The sequence below is a fragment of the Protopterus annectens genome, chromosome 6.part0 (assembly GCF_019279795.1).
Source record: "Protopterus annectens isolate FY-2018-M chromosome 6.part0, PAN1.0, whole genome shotgun sequence".
Classification (NCBI taxonomy): Eukaryota; Metazoa; Chordata; order Ceratodontiformes; family Protopteridae; genus Protopterus; species Protopterus annectens.
In genome coordinates this window covers 928,561,291-928,582,313 of record NC_056737.1, presented here as the reverse complement: position 1 = coordinate 928,582,313, position 21,023 = coordinate 928,561,291, and the positions used below count along the sequence as shown (strand labels likewise).

At 35.5% G+C, this 21,023-nt stretch overlaps 1 protein-coding gene across 1 annotated transcript in view; it reads right to left on the bottom strand.

Annotated features, from left to right (window-relative positions):
- The window catches only part of UNC79 (unc-79 homolog, NALCN channel complex subunit), a 1,772,232-nt gene that overhangs the window by 814,283 nt on the left and 936,926 nt on the right, over positions 1–21,023 (bottom strand). Inside the window, exon 32 of the mRNA XM_044074575.1 lies at positions 4,690–4,797. Within this exon, the coding sequence (XP_043930510.1) occupies positions 4,690–4,797 (108 nt within the window). The remainder of the gene's footprint in view (positions 1–4,689; positions 4,798–21,023) is intronic.

Sequence of the window (21,023 nt, the reverse complement as noted above, 5' to 3'; positions counted from 1 at the left end):
TTTTTACCCAAATTGTATTATTAGTTTGTTGGCAAAGAATCAAATCCTTGGTTCAGGTGTTTGTGCAGTTGTTCACCCTGTAAAGATACAGGTGATGCTTAGAATAGTATCTTTGATGGCACAGAATGCCAATCATAGATTTCCATACTATAGTCTATAAGAGACACAGTATAATGACAGGGACTTTGTTTTCATATCTAAGGGTTTTTAGGACAATAATATTTTCTGTTGGAAAAATTTGAGAACTTTCTAGCTGTATGATAGGTCTGCTTAGGTACATGCACAAATGGATGTTGCACTCAATAAATGGTCTTATTAGGGCAGAATATACAGAAAACAATAACATAATTTGATGTAGATGCAATACCTTTGGAAATCAATTTTTTTAGAGAAAAGGATTTCCTAACTACTGTTGCAAAATGATGGTCAAAGGTGATGGAATTGTTGACCCAAGTGCTAAGATCCATGACTAACATTAACATGTAGAGTGGGATACCGGAAATGCTGCAAACCGTAGAACAGGGATGTTTCTCCCAAAGATGCCAATGCTGCACGTTTTGGCTTTTGGTTTGAGCTATTTCCCTGTACAGAGCTGGTTTGTTGTAAGGACTATGTTTTGCTTTAAGTATTTCTGTATCAATGAAAGAACAGTCAATAACACCCAGCTTTCAATATTTACTGAATATGGTTAGCTACAGGTCAACCTTTGTGGTATGGTGATCAGAAAAATTATATAACCAAAATGAGGGATCCCAGTTCTAAGCCTTGTAGTACTCCACTAAATGTTTAATATCATAGTTTAAGAGGTCAGATATGGTACATTTCATGGCCTTGCAAATTAGGCTGGTTAGACTAATTGGCCTGTAACTTCTGGTGTCTGTGGTAAAGCCCCTTTTCTGTGGCAGTTTTCCAGACCTCATGGCCATACCTTTCGGGCAGGCTTAAGTTAAGTAAGGACAGGAGGGGTTTAGTGAGGGCATACCTGATGCTATTAACTAGCCATATGGGTAAATTTTCTGGGCCTGTGGAAGTGGTAGATATATATATATATATATATATATATATATATATATACACACACACACACACACACACACACACTATCCAGGACATGTTCTATGTTAACAATAGGGAGTGATTGGGACTCAGAGATTTGTGACATTTCAATGACCGCTTATGGAGTAAAATTAGCACTAAATCTGCCTGTAAGAATATTAGTTGTCACTTTAAGGTGAGAGTAAGAAATGCCTTATTGGATTAGTTCTGCACATTGCAAGGTACAAGTTGTCACTTTCCTAATGTAACTGAAGAAAGATTTTCCTTTTGGTTATAGAGAGTGATTATAATGGTGCACAACCAAGATGGCTTATTTTTAAATTCATACTGCATTTGGTTCTAGAGGGGACTGCTGGATCTATACAAATTTTTATGTGGGAGTAAAATTTAGATGAAAAAAATAATAGCTGTAGCTTCATGGGGAGTGGTGACTTTGCAAGTAAACTTAGCACTTCATAGAATTCAAGCAATTTGAATTTAGAATTGTTGCCCATTATGGAGTTGGAGGCTTTAAAGGAAAAGGTTTGTATAAAAAAATGTGGTCCAGTACAACCATGGATGGATATAGTAAGGGTTTGGTAAACTTGGGAGCAGCATTTCTGAAACTTAGTCTGGAATGTTCTGTCCCCTTGTAGGCTGGTTAACTATCATAGTTTATTAGGCCCAGGAAACTTTGAGCATACCCAACATTTGAGATGTAGATATGCAGGTTAATTGAAGAATAATTAATATAATACCATTTTTGATAAGGGTAGTTTACTAAGTACATTTGAAATCTGTCATGGTCAATTGGATACATGGGCAGTGTCCTACAGTAGTATATAAACCAATAGTTATTAAGGGTAGGTTGTAATTCAATAAATTCAGTATTAAGGTAATGAGGAACACCTAAGTATAGCAAGAACTGACAAACAGGTATTGAGATATCAGCTTTTAGCCAGAGGAATACAAAATTTATTTCACAGTGGCAATCTGGCATATTGTATTATACTTGGTTTCATTTGGGGTTGGTTTTCCTCAATGCACACATCCAATGGAAAACTCCGTATGCTGAAGCGGACAATGCTATGAGATCACGTTTGGTAACGAGCTCCATTAAAATACACAAGTGTGAAATTGAAGTCTTAATTGTATTTTGTACCTATGTGACATTTTAAAATTTTCCTCCAAATGATATAGTAACTTATATACAGTAGCTGAGATGTGGCCTTGTATGCATAGTACTAAATGTAGGATTTTTTAGGCATTTCATATTGACAGTCTGCAATGTTGCATTATACTCATTCCCCTTAGAGGTGGATAGATGACATCCTTTTTGTAGAAGGCAGCACATGTTCAGAATATGTCTTTACTGAGTTTGTTTTCATTAATCTTAATGTTATGTGCCAACACAGTTTATCTACTAATCTGAGAATATACACAAATGACTACTTCTCTGCTGTAGATGTTACAATGGAGCTACAGAAACAGTGGTTGCATCTGACCTTTACTAATCTACTGCAGCATTTAGCCCACTCTATTATAAGTTAATAATACTGACCAGAACCCACTCAGATTTCTTTTGAACTTTTCCACTGAATCTAACATCAATAAATGAAATAGTCATAGAAACAATACACTATTTTAGCTATCTGGAAGTCAGCAACAAAGGCAATTATTCTTTCTGCAAGCACTGCAGTAACATCAGCTAGTGGTATATACTTAACTAGAAGATAACATTCAAGAGCACAAAGAGCCATTCATCTCCTAATTTCATGCATATTATTTGGAATTGGGGCATTAAATAAAATCTCATCTCTTGTACAGTTAACAAATATAAAGGGAAGGTAAACGTGATTAATAGTTTAAGCTAGGTGTTCTCAAGGAACCACAACTGACATGACTTTAATACTATAGGATGCCATAAACTATAAACAAGAATTAATATGCCACAAATGATGGCAGCTCAAAAAAAACATACATTTTGCAGCCTGCTCCATTCCAGTTAATTCTAGCATCTGGTGTGCCCTAGCATGCAAGTGCATTCTTCAGCTATATTTTCCCTAACTGTTCCAATAACATACATTAGATATAGAGAAGTCTTGTTTTCAGCCTAAATCATGGATCTCTTTTTTAAGCTTAGATAACAACAAGCTGCTAATCCTTTCAAAAATGGAATGTCTTATTACCTAGACTCATAACATCACTGTGAATGTCTTCATGGAATTACATGATAAATGCATTATATAAACAAGTAAACTGCCCCAAGACGTTACTATCCATTTCATCCTACACATTGAAAACTACTGCATATCAAAACAGCACCTGTTCTGCTACCCCCTTTCATGTCACCTGCTGCTCTTTCTCAGCTCTTAATTAACATTGCCTCTCTTACAGTCATGAGAAATAACACCAGTCTTTCTCTGCCTCTGCTTCCAAACTCCCATCTTTAGCCATATCATGTCTAATTTTCTCTCCTTCATGTTTAATATCAAGATATATTTCTAAAGAAATGTTAACTTGTCTTCTGCTAGCACAGATAAGATTATGCCCAGAAATGGTCTGCACAGCGCTAAATTATTAATAATTGTATGTACCATTTGTAAAGCTCATTTAAATTAATTCATCAATATTTCATTTTCTTATAGCATGTGTCATTCTGACTATTCAGTTCAAATGCTCATTGTTCTACAGTACACTTGTATCCAAGGTTTCACCAGTGTTAATATATGTGCCTTAACTGACACACACGTATATTTGTAAGTATGATAGTAAATTTCAAATTAAAGAATGGTCAGTACTTACTCACTTGACATTTTCAACTCAAAATTCATATCACTAAAAAAAAAAATCTAACAGCCAAAACTCAGCTGAGGGAAAAGGAAAACAAACTCTTTCCTTCTGTGATTCACTAATTAAAAAAACAATAACACCAGCGAAAAATATAACCTAAATAATATCTTTAGTATAATTATTTTTAAGGTAATGCATAGTGCTGGAGTTAGGGGGAGAAACAGGAGCAAGGTTAGGATTAGCACACATGAATATGGGGAGCAGGGGTGGGGGGGGTTCACCCCACTTGCCTAACTCAATTGCTGAACTGTAAACATGATGCACTAAGTGCATACATAATGTAAATTTAACTGTTGGAGGTTCACTTTTCTACCCATTTAATACGTTATATGTAACAACATAGAAAAACTTTTGGTACGTCTTTTGTTTAATATTTAACAGAAATTATTTGCCTTTTTTATTTCACCGTTACCTCTTGGCTTGACCTTTAAAACAGACATAACTTTTGAGGCCAGCATTAATAATGCAGTTAACAAATATATATCAAGCATGCATAAATAAATAAATAAATAAATCATCAACACAGAGTCCAGGCATGATAAGTAAATATTCCATTACAGCACAGTAGATGTGCCTGGAAAATGCTTTCAGAGAATGCAATGTAAGCATCTGTGTTTCCAAACCAGCATATAAAGTGGATAACAAGAGTGGACCCTATCAAAAATAGGTACATTAAAGACAAGAGAAAGGCTATGAAGTAAAGCATAGCAGAATAAAAACATACTGTCTTTTTTCTACTTAATAAATACAACTTAATAAAAATACGTTTATGTAACTTAAATTAGTTTTAAAACCACTCACTTGATATGGAGGAGTGACTACTTGTTTCAGGAATCCCAGCTTCCAATGTTGGAGCTGATGCACATTCCCTAGGCATTTCCAGAGCTGGAAGTGCTTTAGCACTGGGATCTGTAACACAATAAAAAGGTAACAAAGCAATGCATTTCATTATTTACTGATTAAATTAATTTCCTTTTCTTCCAATACGATTTTGCCACAACCTTCCATTCCTACAGGAAACAGGAATATATGTTTTAACTTTAACAAAATATCAGAACTTTAGCAGTAAATCTAATATATTGTATTGCTTACGTTTAAGGTATATTATTTTGTATTAAAGGAAGGTGGACTGGTCCATAGATCCTTTTTAGCCAAAACACAGGCCACAAGTTTGAATATAAATTGAATATATAGGTTCTTAGGTTCATAGGTGTGTACTAGGCTAATGGCTCTGGAGCCTTTACCAGCCTAGCCCATAGGATTACCCTGGCATCATCTCACCCGACCTTAGTTCCCAGTGCCTCTGTCGAGTAGAGCCAATGGAGTGATCCCTGGGGTGAATTTTTAATTTCCCATCCACTCATCAAGATTTCTCTTGTAGAAGGCCACTGAGGTGCCCTGCTTGACGTATGGAAAGTCTATTCCATAGCATGGGCAGTCTCTGGGTTATGAACCTGTCCCTCCAGCACGTTCTGTTGATTGTGGTAATGAGGATGAGGTCTCTGGAGTGTGTGGTGTGGGGGGACTGGGATTTCTTTAGCTGTAGCATTTCTAACAGAGCTGGGTCAGACATGGCTTTGTAAGTCAAGCAGAGATCACCTCTAATATATCGACAAACTTTAATATAGCTGATCAGCCAGCATCTTTTTTGAAGGAAAACTACACTTGCAGGAAGAGAACAACAAAATTCTTCACAGCCAGTGAACAAATGTCAGTTATGATCTGCAGATGATGGATCTTTGAGTGACCACAACATCAATGATATTTCAACAATAGTACTATTAAGGTAATTCTTATAATAATGTTGATATACATTTAAATGCTTTAACAGATGTGAAGATAAGTTGGGTCTTACACATTAATGCATGCAGTATTTCTACAGCTGTAAGCTGTAATTTGCAATGGAAGGATACTTTAGGTAGCATGTTATCTTGTTACACACAATTGTTGGAAGTAACTGAGAAGATTTATGCTTTCTTTTTTCAAAGGAAAAAAAAAACAAGAAAACATAGTTGTTAATGCACTGCTTTTCTCTCAGTAGATATTCTTCTGGAATAAGTTAACTAGCGATGGAATATAGCGAAGATACAGTTTACAAAAGAAAATGACAGGGGCAATTACACAAATTCGGATATGAAGAGCATTGCAGCTAAAACAGCATAACATGATATGGCTGATGTAGAACTGCCCATCAGTGACTGTTGCTCTGTGGTTTATTTATTTAGTTTTATATTTGTTTTCCAGAGCAGAGTACTGATCTCCATGGACATTTTTCAGAATGAGCTCAGGAGCGATGGTTGATTAAGTGACTAGCTCATAATTAGGCAATGGAGGCTGAGAGAATCAAACCTTGCACCACTGGATCAAAGGAACAGCTCATTAACAGATCCTTAATCCTTTAAGCCCACTGCCTGACAATGTCATCAATAAGATGATCATTTGATCCCTGCTGTTTGGATCTGTGCAGCACTGGGGCATTTTGTTTACAGATTAGGATGTACAAGTAATCTATATATGTGGGGGAGGTGGAAGGCTTTTGTCCTCTGGCAATATCATCCACCTACCAATATGTGTAAAATACTGGCAAATAGAAATATAAATTCATATTTTAATTAAAAATATCTCTTAAAAGTTTTAAATCTTGCTTTCAGAGAACTGATACTTTTATGAGAGATGGCATACAGGAAGGAAAACAACAAATTAAAATAAGTGTCTCAGAGACAAGAAATTTGTTGATGCAAAATGCTGAAGGTCTCTAAAGGGAAAAGATAGAATTCTAAAATTCAATGTTAGTATTTAGCAACAGGGGTCACCAAAGTTCAATTCCCCTGCTAAGTTAGACATAAAAATTTAGAAAAGGGACTAAACCAGTTACCTCAACACAATGTGCTAAAATGAAAAAAAAGCAACTTTAGTCAATCGTTCGCAGGAACACAGCATGGCCTAACATCAAGATAGGAGTAAAGTCTGCTGAGCTGTTCAGGGGATGACTAAGTAGGCTGTCTAGTTTTACAATAAAACTGAGAACAGGGAAGATCAATACACACTATAGCACAAGACAGTTATAACAGCAAAACACAAATTTACGTTTTTCTGGCAAATCATTGAGGATTGAAGTTACTAAATAATACTAAATAATGACAGATATTTGAGTTTCAGAACTCAAACTTCAGAAAATACATAATAATGCAAAACCTGTTATTCTAGCATTTTTTTTAATTTATAGTTGCACTATTTAAAATCTGTCCCTATTTTTGGAATTTTGTCCTCACATTATTTTTGGCTTTGTCCATATTTCTTGAACTGAGAGATTGAGAGGTATGAGCCAATGTATTTAGTGTCCAATACCCCACAGCTTGATTGGAGTGGTGACTCTGTTAACTTATCCAATGCTTCCTTAACATTTGTAAATGTCAACATTCTCCTTGATGAAAAAAAAACTTTCAATACAGCTGGGAAAGTCAACTTAAACTTCAGTTTATATCTCTTATCATCCATATACCATGCCCTCTGCTAAAGACTCTATCCAAATAATCATGATCTGCAGGCACCATTTGACCTGCTACCATATTTTTTTTCTGGTTGCCACAGGTGCCATAGTACCTATTCCTTATTATATGCAGAGACAAAGTACCCCAAAATCACCCTGGGCTTATCATAAAACCTTTTCTAAAATAGACACTGGCAACCTGGACACCTCCCCTAATTTCTTAATAAGACTTTGTAAAACTTGTCCTGTGTGCAATCTATTTTTTTTTGAAAAATACTTTAACTCAGTGCATGTTCTCTTAATACTCCAATCAATCTCAAAATTATCTGCCAGACTTAGCCGCTCACTTGTTCTCAAGCTCATTGAAACAAATTATTCCTTTATGATTAATACATTCCCAGAATTACTCTTTAAAAGATCAGCTCAACTACCTGTTGCCTTTTCTAAACAGACAAAAAGTAAAGTACTGTCCTTATAATGAATCCTCACAGATTGTTCAATTATAACACAGAAAAAAAAATTAAAAGTAAACAGGGGTGTCCACTTAATCTCAAAATTATCTGCCAGACTTAGCCGCTCACTTGTTCTCAAGCTCATTGAAACAAATTATTCCTTTATGATTAATACATTCCCAGAATTACTCTTTAAAAGATCAGCTCAACTACCTGTTGCCTTTTCTAAACAGACAAAAAGTAAAGTACTGTCCTTATAATGAATCCTCACAGATTGTTCAATTACAACACAGAAAAAAAAATTAAAAGTAAACAGGGGTGTCCACTTAACCAAACAGACCCTTTGTAAGTGGCTGGCTAACTGCATTAACTTTTGTTATGATGATTAAAGCTATTATATTTATGAGGCTAGATTATGAACATCCATTCATATATTTTCCAAGCAATACAGACTGCATCTCCTACCTACAGTTCAGCAGGATCTGTTTCAGGTCCCTGAAGGTCAAGCCACCATCTCCTTATGGGAGGTGAGGGCACACTCTTGGATACTCTCCATATCTTACCTCTACCTTTTGTCATGTGATCTTCTTTTAGATATCACACCTTGATTTGTAACCATTTATTGATCTGATGATTAGTTAAGTGGCCTTGTGCTATGCATATGTAATCATCAGTGCATGCTGTGCATGAAAACAGTCTCATTTATAGTAAATAATACCTGATTGTATTTTCCTATGATGTAAAACATTTCAGTTTAAAAGCTGGTAAGAACTATATTACCATAAAGAATAACATTTGTCTTGTGATATTAGATAGGTAAAATGAGATCTTATAATTCATTTGCACAAAGCAAAGCTTTGTTTTCTTGCATGTGATTATGAAATGGGTAATTGTGCTCTCTACAATTAAATTTTGCATTAAATGATGCAGAGTTCTTGTATTTTGTAGTTTGTTTAACCTGCTGAAGTTAACATACCTGACTTTACAAAGCTCTACTACTCTGTTGAAGGGGTAATTAAATATAGCACATGCCCAAAAGTGTGCAGCTGTTCAGCTACTACAGGTCTTATCATGAGATCTGTTTACAGCAGCCCTGTGAATACTGGTATGGTCAACTGATCAACATTCGCAGCAGACACACTGATTATTTTTTCTACTTCTCCTTTATTTCTACCTTTCATTATATTGTTTTATTAAGCGGCTATCACAGTTCAAGGCTTCTTTGATGAAAGATCAATGCAGAGTGGATTAAAAAATACTGCAAAGTAGGCCAATAAGGTGTTTCCTCTGAAACCAATCATCACTTAAATAATTGTTTTGCACGGGGTCAAGCTCGCCTGCAGTACCCTACTCCTGAACTTAAGTATACCATCTTTACAATCACACAACTATGCAGAAAGGAGAACTCCCCCTTATAAGTGAGTAGATGTATCAGACAAGAACTGCTCCAACACAACGTAAGTATTTGATCTCTGCATATTACATTCAGGCAGTTACATTCAATCGCCTGTTTCACATGTACATAAACACAGTTCAAGCATAACTGATATGAAATTGCTATAAGTTATACCAATCTTGTAACTTAAGCGTAATCTTATTAATGCTTTCTGTTGCAAACTACTATCACTGAGAATTCTGTAATGTACACAGTATGTGACTAGTTTCCTGGGCATTGAATGTTTTGGTGGTTAATTCTTCTAAACATATAGCAAAGTTTGATTAGTTATATGCTTCAAAACCATCCATGGGATTCAGAAAGACTTACTGCAATGCAGAAATCTTAACTTCAAATGTTTCCAGATCATGGTAATTCAGAGAATGCTCTCCTGCTATGGTTTTCCACTGATGCTGGTAATAGCTGTGATGATATGAGGTATTGCTAATTATGCCTGGAGAACTAGGGCAGTGGATGTGTAACATATGTCAGCATAGCTAGCTGGAGTTTTGTAAATAATTCTATGTCATATGTATATCAAACTGATTTGTACAGCTGCTTGCACTGAAAATGTATTTATAAAGTTGGTGTGTTAAAAAATGTACCAACAGTGGGTTGTGCTGGACAGAAATGAAATATACCTGTATGTCAGACATATATGAATATATTGCTAGAGGATGCTGGAACAGAAGAGATTAATCTCAGTCCAGCTAACTTTGAAAAATAGTCTGAAATTAAATTACTTGGTTTAGGCTATAAAGATTGCACCTGATTGCAGCCAGATACAAAATGTCTGAGCAAAACAGGAATCCTACTGTATTGTCTTTAGGGGTGAACTAATTGCTACCCTGGAAGGGTGAAAGTTTTTGAAATGGTTTTATAGCTTCCAGATGCTATAGCACATTTTAGCCCAGCTCTATGTGTGTATATTATGTTGCATATGTGCTATATTCTGGTTCAGTTTCTAGTAAAGGGGGTAGTGTGGGAATCAGAAAACAAGTGACTAGATGTATTTGATGTCATTCTGTAATCCAGCACTGAAATTATGTTTTAATACTACATGAAAGTGAAATAAAACCGAAAAAAGGAGCTAACTGACTATATACTTTGCAACTTTATTTACCACATCCACAGTAATTGCTTTCATCCACTAGGGACTTCTTCAGACTGCATAATGTGTAAGAAACAATACAATCACTTAAATACATTAAAATAACATGATTAGGACATCACATGACATAACTTTTTCCTTTTTAAAAAGGTAGTAAATTCTTTTCCGTCATTTAGCCCAGGTGGATGACAGGCATTCAACCTAAACTGCCATTCATATTCCCTCCAACTTAACTCATCTTCTGCATCAAATTTTTGATTAACATTTGTTATTTCATCTAAAACACAAAACTTAAAATCAACATTACGTGCTTTTTCTATGTAATGCTTACTAAGAGCATTTTTCTCATCTTTCACACCAACTGCATATTTATGATCATACATTATTTTGTAGAGCTCCCTTTTTAAAAAGGAAAAAAGTTATGTCATGTGATGTCCTAATCATGTGATTTTAATGTATTTAAGTGATTGTATTATTTCTTACACATTATGCAGTCTGAAGAAGTCCCTAGTGGATGAAAGCACTTACTGTGGATGTGGTAAATAAAGTTGCAAAGTATATAGTCAGTTGGCTCCTTTTTTCGGTTTTATTTCACTTTTATTTTGTTTTTCCAAAGTGTTTGTGATTAATACTACATGAGACAGAGGTCTCAGGGCAGTGTGTTTGTGAAATCTGACAAAGAAGGAAGACCACTCACCCATTTCCTCTTGCCTTACTTTAGTAACCAGGGAATAGTAATTCTTTAGATCAGCCTGGAAAATATAGTGAGATTAGTTAGGTACTGTTTTTCTGTATCTGTGTAAATCTATCCATCTCTATTATTTTAATATTTTATGTGACTGAAACTCTAGTGTTTATTGTTAATAGATATTTAGTATTTTCATGTGCTTGTATTATTTATTATTAAATATAGTTAAACTTTTCATTGTGGCTAGTCTTTTAGAGAAACTTTTAACTTTTGAGAGTACTTATATTTATTTTTTGACACTGTGGCTGCTCCTGAAAGCCTTGCTGCATTGGTCAAAAACTACAATTTGTATCAGTATCAATTTTGCTAAGTATAATTGGATACCCTGGTAACAGCCCAGAGAGTAGCTGGCTTTGGAGTGTTCTGGTGGCAGGCAGTATCTATCTTATAGTCTGGATAGAGGGGGCATAGCTGGTAAATCTGTGCCAGCCTTTCCCAGGTGTGATCATTCCTCACTGGCATCAGTGGTGAGGATTGAGGCTCCTTGATTACTGGCCCAGAACAGGGACATCACAATAGCACAAAGCAAGGTCTAACCAGGGAAGATGCATGCAAATCCAGCAGTTATAGGGGGCAGCTGATGCAAATTATCCATTTGCTCTTCCCCAAAAATGGCAATGACAAGGAATTAACACAGTAAAGCAATTCAGAGAATAACTTTATTGAGTTAAATTTTTGCAAGGAGGAAAGTGTAAGTACCATGAAAAATACATTGTTAACCCATTCTCACCTACTGAACAGTAACTGTTCATATCATAAATACAAGGTGGCATTGCATATCTATCCATGCATGTGTGTGTGTCTGTGTGCATGTGTCATGGAACATATTAAGTGCACACCTGTAATATCAAGGAAGTGGCTGCACGGATATGTATGTGTGTGTGTGTGTGTGTGTGTGTGTGTGCGCGCTTGTGCACGGGCTCGCATACACATGTTTGCGTGTGTCTATAGGTGGTTACTCTGTGGGACATGTGTGTTTGTGTGTGTGAGTGTGTGTGTGTGTGTGTGTGTGTATGCATTGGTGTGCGTGTGTGTGTGTGTGTATCTGTGTATAACATATACGCATGTGTGTGTGTCTGTGTGTGTTAAGGTAGTCAACCTGTGGGAGATAAGTGTTTTGTGAATCTATCCCTGTATATGTGAGTAATTGTGTGTGTGTGTGTGTGTGTGTGTGTGTGTGTGTGTGTGTGTGTGTGTGTGTGTGTGTGTGTGTGTGTGTGTATGTGTGTGTATGTGAGCGTGTGTGTGTGAGATTGAAGTGCCTTTTCAGATAAGTAGGGTGGCAGGGAGAACACTAGGTCTGACTTTGCAGTGTTTGATTCAGAATCATGATAATTAGTTCTTAATGAGGTGCACCTCTCTGAACTGGAGATTCTCACTGTCATGCTAACTGACTGGGTCTATATTACAACCTCAACGTTACTGAACTTCGAATACGTTATGGTCGACACCATATCATCGAAGTTCAGTAACATCAAAAAGGTAATAAAAAAAATTAAAAAATAAAAGGAAGAAGAAGTAAGTGCTGTAAGCAGGGGGGCAAGCCTCCCTGCACCCCCCACACCCCCCGCTACTTAAATATACCAACTCCAAGATCACACTTCAGTGCACTACAGTGCAGAAATGGAAAATTTCCATTTCCTACACTGCAGCGCGATCATGGAGTTGGTATATTTAAGTAGTGGAGGGTATGGGGGATGCAGGGGGGCTTGCCCCTCTGCTTACAGCAATCTGTTTTTGTTTCTTTCATTTTTTTTATTAACTATTCGATGTTACTAAACTTAGATGACATGGTGTCGACCATATCGTTTTCGAAGTTCAGCAACTTTGAGGTTGTAATATAGACCCAACTGACCAGCCCTTGTAAGCCAATTAGTGCCAGTGGCAAGAATCTCTCTGAATCCTGGAGCATGATGTTGAATGTTTAACAATTACGTGTGGGTGTTCAGTGGCTATACAGTAAACCATTCTAATATGGCAGTGACACATTTCATTCTTCTGTTGGAATCCCTGACTCTCATGGGTAGTCTTTGCTGATGATATCATTGCTTTACCAAAAACACATTATAAAACTTTTGTGCAAACTATAGTGCTCTATACCTTTTGCCTAATGAAATTTGTGTGTATGTTATTTCTTATTTAAGTTTCTCGTCTGCCTGACTTCTGGGACTTAATGTTTAAACCAACTTTGGGAATGATAGGCTAGTTTAGGCTGGTGGCCTCAACTTGATGATGAGATTTTGAACATGTACAGAGAATTTGTACCATGTCAGATGGAACAAAATATGCTACAATAAACACCATTATATTAAGGATTTCCAGAAAGATGCGAGAGTACTGTGTATAGATTTCATAAGACCTTTCATGAACAGTGCACTGAGGATATTAACAGATGCATATGCTTAATGGCTGGCAGCACTGTGCATGTCTGAAATGACATGAACTTACAAGTATATTGAAAGGATTACATTCTGCTTATGGGTTACTTTAACACATAGTAATAATATTCACTTTACATATGAAGAATTTTGTCATTTTGTGAAGCAAAAACAGGCTTGCACATTTTACAAATGCACTAGCATCCTGTTACCAATAGTTTTCAAGAAAAGTACATTCAGATAGCAAATACTGGAATAATGATAGTATTAAACATTTTATTTGATAGAAAAGTTGGAATGTCATTGTTTCTGTTATAGGACAGAACCATGATTTACCGCATAACAGGTGAATCACTTGTGGAATGATTTCCTCATAGATATGCTGTGAGACTTGATCTAATTACATCAACGTTAAACATAGCTATTACAGAAAATGGTACTGATTAACATTTCAACATGCTAAACATGTAAAAGACAGATATTTCAATGATGCAGATTATACATGCCTCTGAGATTTCATAATAGGAGGTTCAAATTGCATCTCAGGTCAGATAACTGGACTAACAGGTCTTGTTTTATGCCATGTTAAAGGAACAGCGGTGTTATTTACAAAAGCCATTCTGCCCACAGCCATGATAAAGAATGCAGCACAGGAGTCTGTAAAATTGGGAAAGTGAGCTACCCATTTCATATAAAGAATTGGAGAGTCATGAGTCAGCACCAAGATGAAGCATTTGCAAAGAACCAGAAAACCACCTCAGGGTATAATGTTTTGAGTCAGAGTCCTCCTTCCATCTTTCTCTTATCGGGTAGCACACTGATGCAGGGGTTTGCTATAAATTCATTTCTCATCTGGGAAGTCTCCTCTATGACATCTGTTATGCCCTTCTTCCATCTGCAAGTGCTTTTTGTTGTTGCTCCAGTCTCCTTCCATATTCCAAAAACAGTGTGTAATCTGGTGCTTTTCCTGTAAATTACCCATAGGTACAGAGATAGTGTGAGAATATGTTAGTGCATGCAGTGTAGGATGGGTCAGTACCTTATTTGGAATCATTTCCTCTGCCTTGGATGCAGTGAATGGAAGGATAGAATCCACCTGCCCTGAGACCCCAAACTGTATCAAAATGCTTATCAGAGACTGAATAAATGAGTGTATTGCCATTATGAACTCCTTGTAATATTTATGGGACATGTGAATACTTTACTTTCAAAAAGTAAAATTTTAGCATGTAGTGTATTTAACAGTGTGGCGTTGATTAAAATGGGGGACTGCAAATGTGACATGCTGAAGATGATTTATTATAATGGCACTTCCAGAACTCCATAAATGCAAGCTGCAGGTCCCAATTCTATAAAAAAAAATTAAGGACAACTGAAATTAAACAAATAAAACAGTGAATGCAAAAAAAGGCAATTACACTATTAAAGTGGTTTGCTGCAGACTTTGCTGCCCTGCACCTCTGATATGGATGACCTGCAACCCATGTCTCATATCCCTGCTACTTATATATACCAACTCCATCATTATTGTATCTCACAGTCAGAAAGCAGCTGAGGTGGGGGAAAAGGGGCACTTGTTAGGGGGCAAAATCACCAGATGCCGATCTATCCATAGTGTACCACAGGCAATCATTTCCATACTGGCTTTTCTGAATGCTAGTACAGAAATTAAATACTGATTTTTCAGTGCTTTACTGTCAGGACTTAAGTTCTTGCTTGATTGCTTTGAGTGTGGTATAACCTGTAGCAAAGAAATGTAGCAAGTGGTTTGCTGCAGTTTTTTAAAGTAGAAAACTTTTTTTTCTTTACTTTACTGAAGAGAACATTGGTGCTCCTTAAGAGAGAGGTGAGGGGCTACCTAGAGTTAAGGGGTACAAGATCATGGAACACCACTAGGCACTAGATGAACCAGTTACAGCCCTTCACAGAGTAGGGGGATACTATGAGGTTTCACAATTTTGGAATTTGCTTGTATTCCCCATCATTCACACTTGTAGTTCCACTGTTTTAAGGGTCATAATAATGTTACTCAGAAATCCAGCAAGAACTCTGACTATGCAGCAGTATTTATAATGACTATACCTAAGTGTAATGACAGATAATAAAGTGCACCTGATGAGTATGACAGCATGTGTTGTGTGTTCATTTTCAATACAGTGTACTGCTGTCACTGACAATAATATTATTTATGGGCCAGATGGAGAATGGAACTAAAACAAAACTGGAGTAGTTGAATTGCTTATTCTTTGTGGAAAACTTGGATTTGGGAACATGATTACGTCTGAGAGGATGGCTGTCTACTGAGGTGTTATGTGGTGATAGAAAAGTCTGGTGTTGCAAAGAATTATGCATCATTGGAACTTGGAATATAGCCACTATAAACCAGGGCAAACCTGATTTGGTTAAAGATGAGTTGTTGCAAGAATAAACATTGATAACTTGGACATTAGTTAACGAAATGGACAGAAATAGCTTGTTTTATATCAGATAATCATCAGATCTTCTACTGTGGAAAATAATCTAAAATCAATATTCGCTTTAAGTCAAAACTGACAGAATGACCTCAGTCAGACTCCAAGCCATGTCTTTCAACATTACAGTAGTTCCTTTGTTTCTCTCCCTTTTTATCTTCTAAATTTCTCTTCTCTCCCTCTGTCTAACTGTGGTGTACTTTTTCTTTGAATGCAGCTCTTTCACCTTCTTTTGGTACTAACCTTTTTTTTTTTGCTTAGCTGTACCTTCAAGCCTCTCCATTACTATTAAATACTCTCAATAATTCCATCTACTCAAGTCCAAACCTCATACCTAGATTTTTTCCTGTGGTCCCCTGCCTCTACCTCTCTTTGTGATCTCATAAGTAGTGATTTTGTCTGCTGTACCATTTTTCTCTGACCTACCTAAGTAGTATCCAACACCAAACTCTTCATTTTTTTCCTTCTAGATTTTTGCCTTTTTCTATTCTTGCTTTATTTAACCTATTCTGCTTGAAAAATCCTTAGTCTGTCAAGCTAATCAGACCAGTATTTTTCAACCACCAAGAAGCAGCTTACTTGAACTTTTTCCTACCTTAATAATTGATTGCTTCTGATGTCTGATTAATTCAGAGGTCAGGTGCATGCCGCTCCATTCACTCCACTATTCTCAGGCTCACTCCACTTCCCTACTCTACCCCCAATTCCCACCCACCCCAACACACTGATATTTATTCTACACAGACCACTCCCATCCATAATTGCTAACCATTCACATCTATTTGCTACTACTTATATTAACCCCAGCCATATCAATCCCAATAATAATTGCTAAGACAATACAACTATCTCCTTACTACTCACAGACACAATTTTATTTTTCCAATATATTTTTATTAATGTTTTCACATAGGAAGTATCGAATGACAGTATTCTAGTATATAGAAAATTCAAGAATAATAGACACATAGTATCAATACATTCCTTAACTCCAACCCATCTTCCATATCCAAACTATGTACATATATACAAACAGTGCTAATGTAAACATAAATAGGGAGCATGTTGGGCCAATTAAGGCTAAAGTGACTACAACAACCGAAAACCTGTATACCAGAGATCAAATCTAAATAAAAGTTCAATCTTATAAACACTGGTTAATCACCCATAATAATGTCAAATATAAGTTTCCAATATTTCTGGTAGTATGCTTGTTTATTACAGCTAACAATGAATAATTTTTGTGAGGATATGTATTTGATTGCAAGATTCCTAAATTCCTTCCAGGATAATTTAGTGTGGTCCAACCAGTTTTCAGTTATGTAGAATTTGATTAGTAAGCAAAGAGTAATAAGTACATGAAATTTTAGTTTCGATATCCTAAGTTCTGTGATGTGCAGAACCGCTAGTTCCCATGACAGTGTGGACTTTTGATAACCCATTTTCTCAAGCCGCACTTTCAGGGAGCACCAAAGTTTATGAGTGTGCTCACAGAACCACAGAATATGTAGAAGGTCTGCACTTGGAAAGGAACAACATGAACATGCAGAAGAGATCTTAGGATTAAATTTGATTAATTTTAATGGAGTAAAGTAAGAATTATTATTAATCATTAGCTGCGTATAAACTAAATTTTTGAAAGGGGTAAGCTTAATCGTGGATTCAGTGGCTCTGAGTTTTTGGTTATCCATAAAGTTGGTTCCTTGTTTATCCCAAAATCCAGAATAAAGCAGTACATTTTGGTATTAAGAGCCTATCACAATTTTATAAGTGTTCGATAACATATGTTTCCTGCTAGATACATTTTTTATAATATCTTCAACACTAGCTATGTCATGTTCAATGTTTGATTTCTCCTTAATTAGTGTAGGAATGAGTTTTCTAAGCTGTCTTAAGACAATAGTGTATTTACCACCCAGTTTTAAATCACTTCTCATTACATGAAGTGATTTCTTCTTGTGTTTATAAATGTCCCATACAGTATAGTCTTTAATTAAGGGGTAATCTGAGAGATTAATCATTTTACTGTTAAGTTTAATGTTAGGATTCATATGTAAAGGTTGAAGTAATGGGATGGTCTTATCCAATGTTTGAAACTTTATCAACTCCTGAAATATCTTAATTCTCTGTTTTAAGATATTGTTTATATTAGAGTTCTTTATACTCATGACTGACATATAAGTGATGACTTTTGGGTTAAGATTGTTAATGGTAGGGTGGTTGTATCAAACTTTAATCCAAGGGGAAGCCATGCATTTTTTGTTCAGGTGAAATTCTGAAATTAAGATAATTTGGCTTGCACAAATGATCCAATAATAAAGTCAAAAAATTGGTAAACCTAAACCTCCCTTTTCTTTAAGGTATATCAATTTCTGGTAACTTATCCTAACTGATTTTGGGAACCATAGAAATTTGGCCAGATCTTTGTGAACTTTTTGGAAGAATTTGTTCAGTATGACTACATTTGAGGTATTTAGATAGTATATGAATTTAGGTAGAATGTTCATCCTAATAACTGTTGATTTAGAGAGGATGGAGAGTTTCAATTGTTGCCCTCTACAAAGATCTTGCAAGGTGTCTGCCCAAATTTTCATTATATTGTTTTATACAATTTAAGCATCACCATTCCTATATGTATCTAAAAGAGTATTCTATCTTGAAAGAGGAATTCGAGAGAAGGTACTCTTTATTATGTAAAGGATTAATGGGAAAATGACTGACTTTTTAAGACTGACTTCATAGTTCGAAATTCTCAAAAATGTATCTATTGTGTTGCATATCTTCTTCAAATCTGAAATAGGTTGTTCAAAATAAATATTTAAATCATCTGCGTAGACAGATAACATTATTTTGGTGTTCATAATTCTAGGAATAAAGTGATATGTGGCTTGAGAGAGGTATAAAAACAGTGGTTCGATATACAGATTGAAAAGGTTGGGGGATAGGGGGCATCCCTGTCTAGTGCCATTGTCTAACTTGATAGGTTTTGAAACTCTTTTATTAACATAGAGGTAAGTATATGAATTATTATACAGAGTTCTAATTAGACTGATAAAGTTTTTGGGGATGTTAAAATTATCCATGGTTGTAACAAGGAAATTTCAATTAACTCTGGCAAATGCTTTACTTGCATCAACAACTAAGCAATATCTTGGATTTTTTCCAATTTACTTAGCTGAATCATAGCATCTAGGGTTAAGGTATTATCCCAAGTCTGCCTATTCAACATAAATCCCGCTTGTTCAGAGGATATTAAAAATGGCATAACCTTTTTCAGCCTCTCTGCTAAAATTAAATATAAAATTTTAATGTCTACATTAATTAGCAATATCGGTCTGTAGTTATGTGGATTAGATTTATCTTGGTTGTTTTGGGATATAAGAATTGCCTTAGAGTAGTTTAGATAATAGTCAGAAATACCATATATTTTGATGCAATTAAATACTTTTAAAAGAACAGAAGATAAGTTCACATTAAGCATTTTATAAAACTCTGATGTGTACCAATCTGGGCCTGGAGCCTTACCTAGCTTAAGTTTCTCAATGACCTCAATTATTTCTTGTTTACTAAGAGGAGCATTGAGTATCTCTATTTGATTTTCTTTAATTTAGGACATGTGATATTTTTAAAGAAACCTTCAATTTCTTCAGAAGTAGATTGATGTGTATCTAATCTATACCATAAAGTTCTGAATATAATTTGTGAAATACTCCCAAAATTTGTGTCTCTGAGTTATGTATCTTATCTTGATAGTAAAGAAATGGAATCCTAGTAACCTCTTTTCTATTTGAAATCCTCGCCAGTACTTTTGACGGGAGTTGCGCCCATTCCGCGTATTTAGCAATACTTTTTTGTTCATGAAGTGAATAATTATGTTGATATAATTCAAATAACTTTTTTTGTTTCATTTATTAATTTCTCAATGCCCAGACTTGGTCTGCTCTGGTAGTCAGATTCTAGAACTTTCAACTTGGAAACTAACTTATTTTCATTTTCTTTTGCTAGTTTTTTAAAATATGTGGCTTTCTGGATTAGCACCCCCCCCTCAGTTTTGCCTTGCATGCTGCCCATTGAATGTCCAAAGGAATGTTAGTGCTCTCTAAGTCCTTTTTTAATTCTAACAGTATGCTCGATATCTCATGTACCACATCTGATTTAAACAATAAATTGTTGTTCAATGACCAGTTACACCTACTAAATGCCCTCATTGGTTTAATTGGGGAGTTTATTTCTAATGTAATTTTTGAACTATCTAACAAGTACCTGGGTTCAGAGGAGTATTTAATATCAGTTTCTAGCAGAACCTCTGAAATGAGAAAAAAGCCTATTCTTGACCAGGTATTGTGACATTTACAGAAGTATGTATATAGATTATTTCTCCCCTAAACTACACCAAATGAGATAGGGTCTATAAGGCAAATGTCAGCCATAAGCTCACCTATAGATGTTGATGCTTGTAAGTTTAGCGAGCTAGAGTTATTAGTACAGTCAGTTCTTGGGTCAATAACTGTATTCCAATCCTGCCCTATAATGAATTTACCTAAAATATTATATATTTCCAAAATGAACTCTTGTTGTCTCTGACAAGAGCCATAAACATTAAGGAATAGTGTTAATCTCCTGTTAACAGGATTAGTAGCTGTAAAATAAAACCATCTACCTTTCATATTGAAATTAGATTCTATAATTGACTCTTGAAATTATTTTTTGATTATTGTAGCTACACCCTTAGAGTTGGTATTGTCCCCTGTTGCAATTATCTCTCTCTTTAATCCATTTCCTATGTACGTCCCCATTCCATTTTTCAGTAAGCCTGTGTGTTTCTTGTATGTAACATATATTAGCCTCAGATTTGAAAACCAAATGCATTAACAAGTTTTTTTTATTTTTCTCCTGTAATTCCCTCACATTCCACGACTCAAAAAGCAACATGTCGAAGCATTAACTATATCATCTTAATTTCAGTTAAAAATTGAGGTAACTGATATCCCTAAAGGCTCCGAGTACTTCCCTCTCATACCAAAAATGAAGTATTAAATGTATTTGTAAG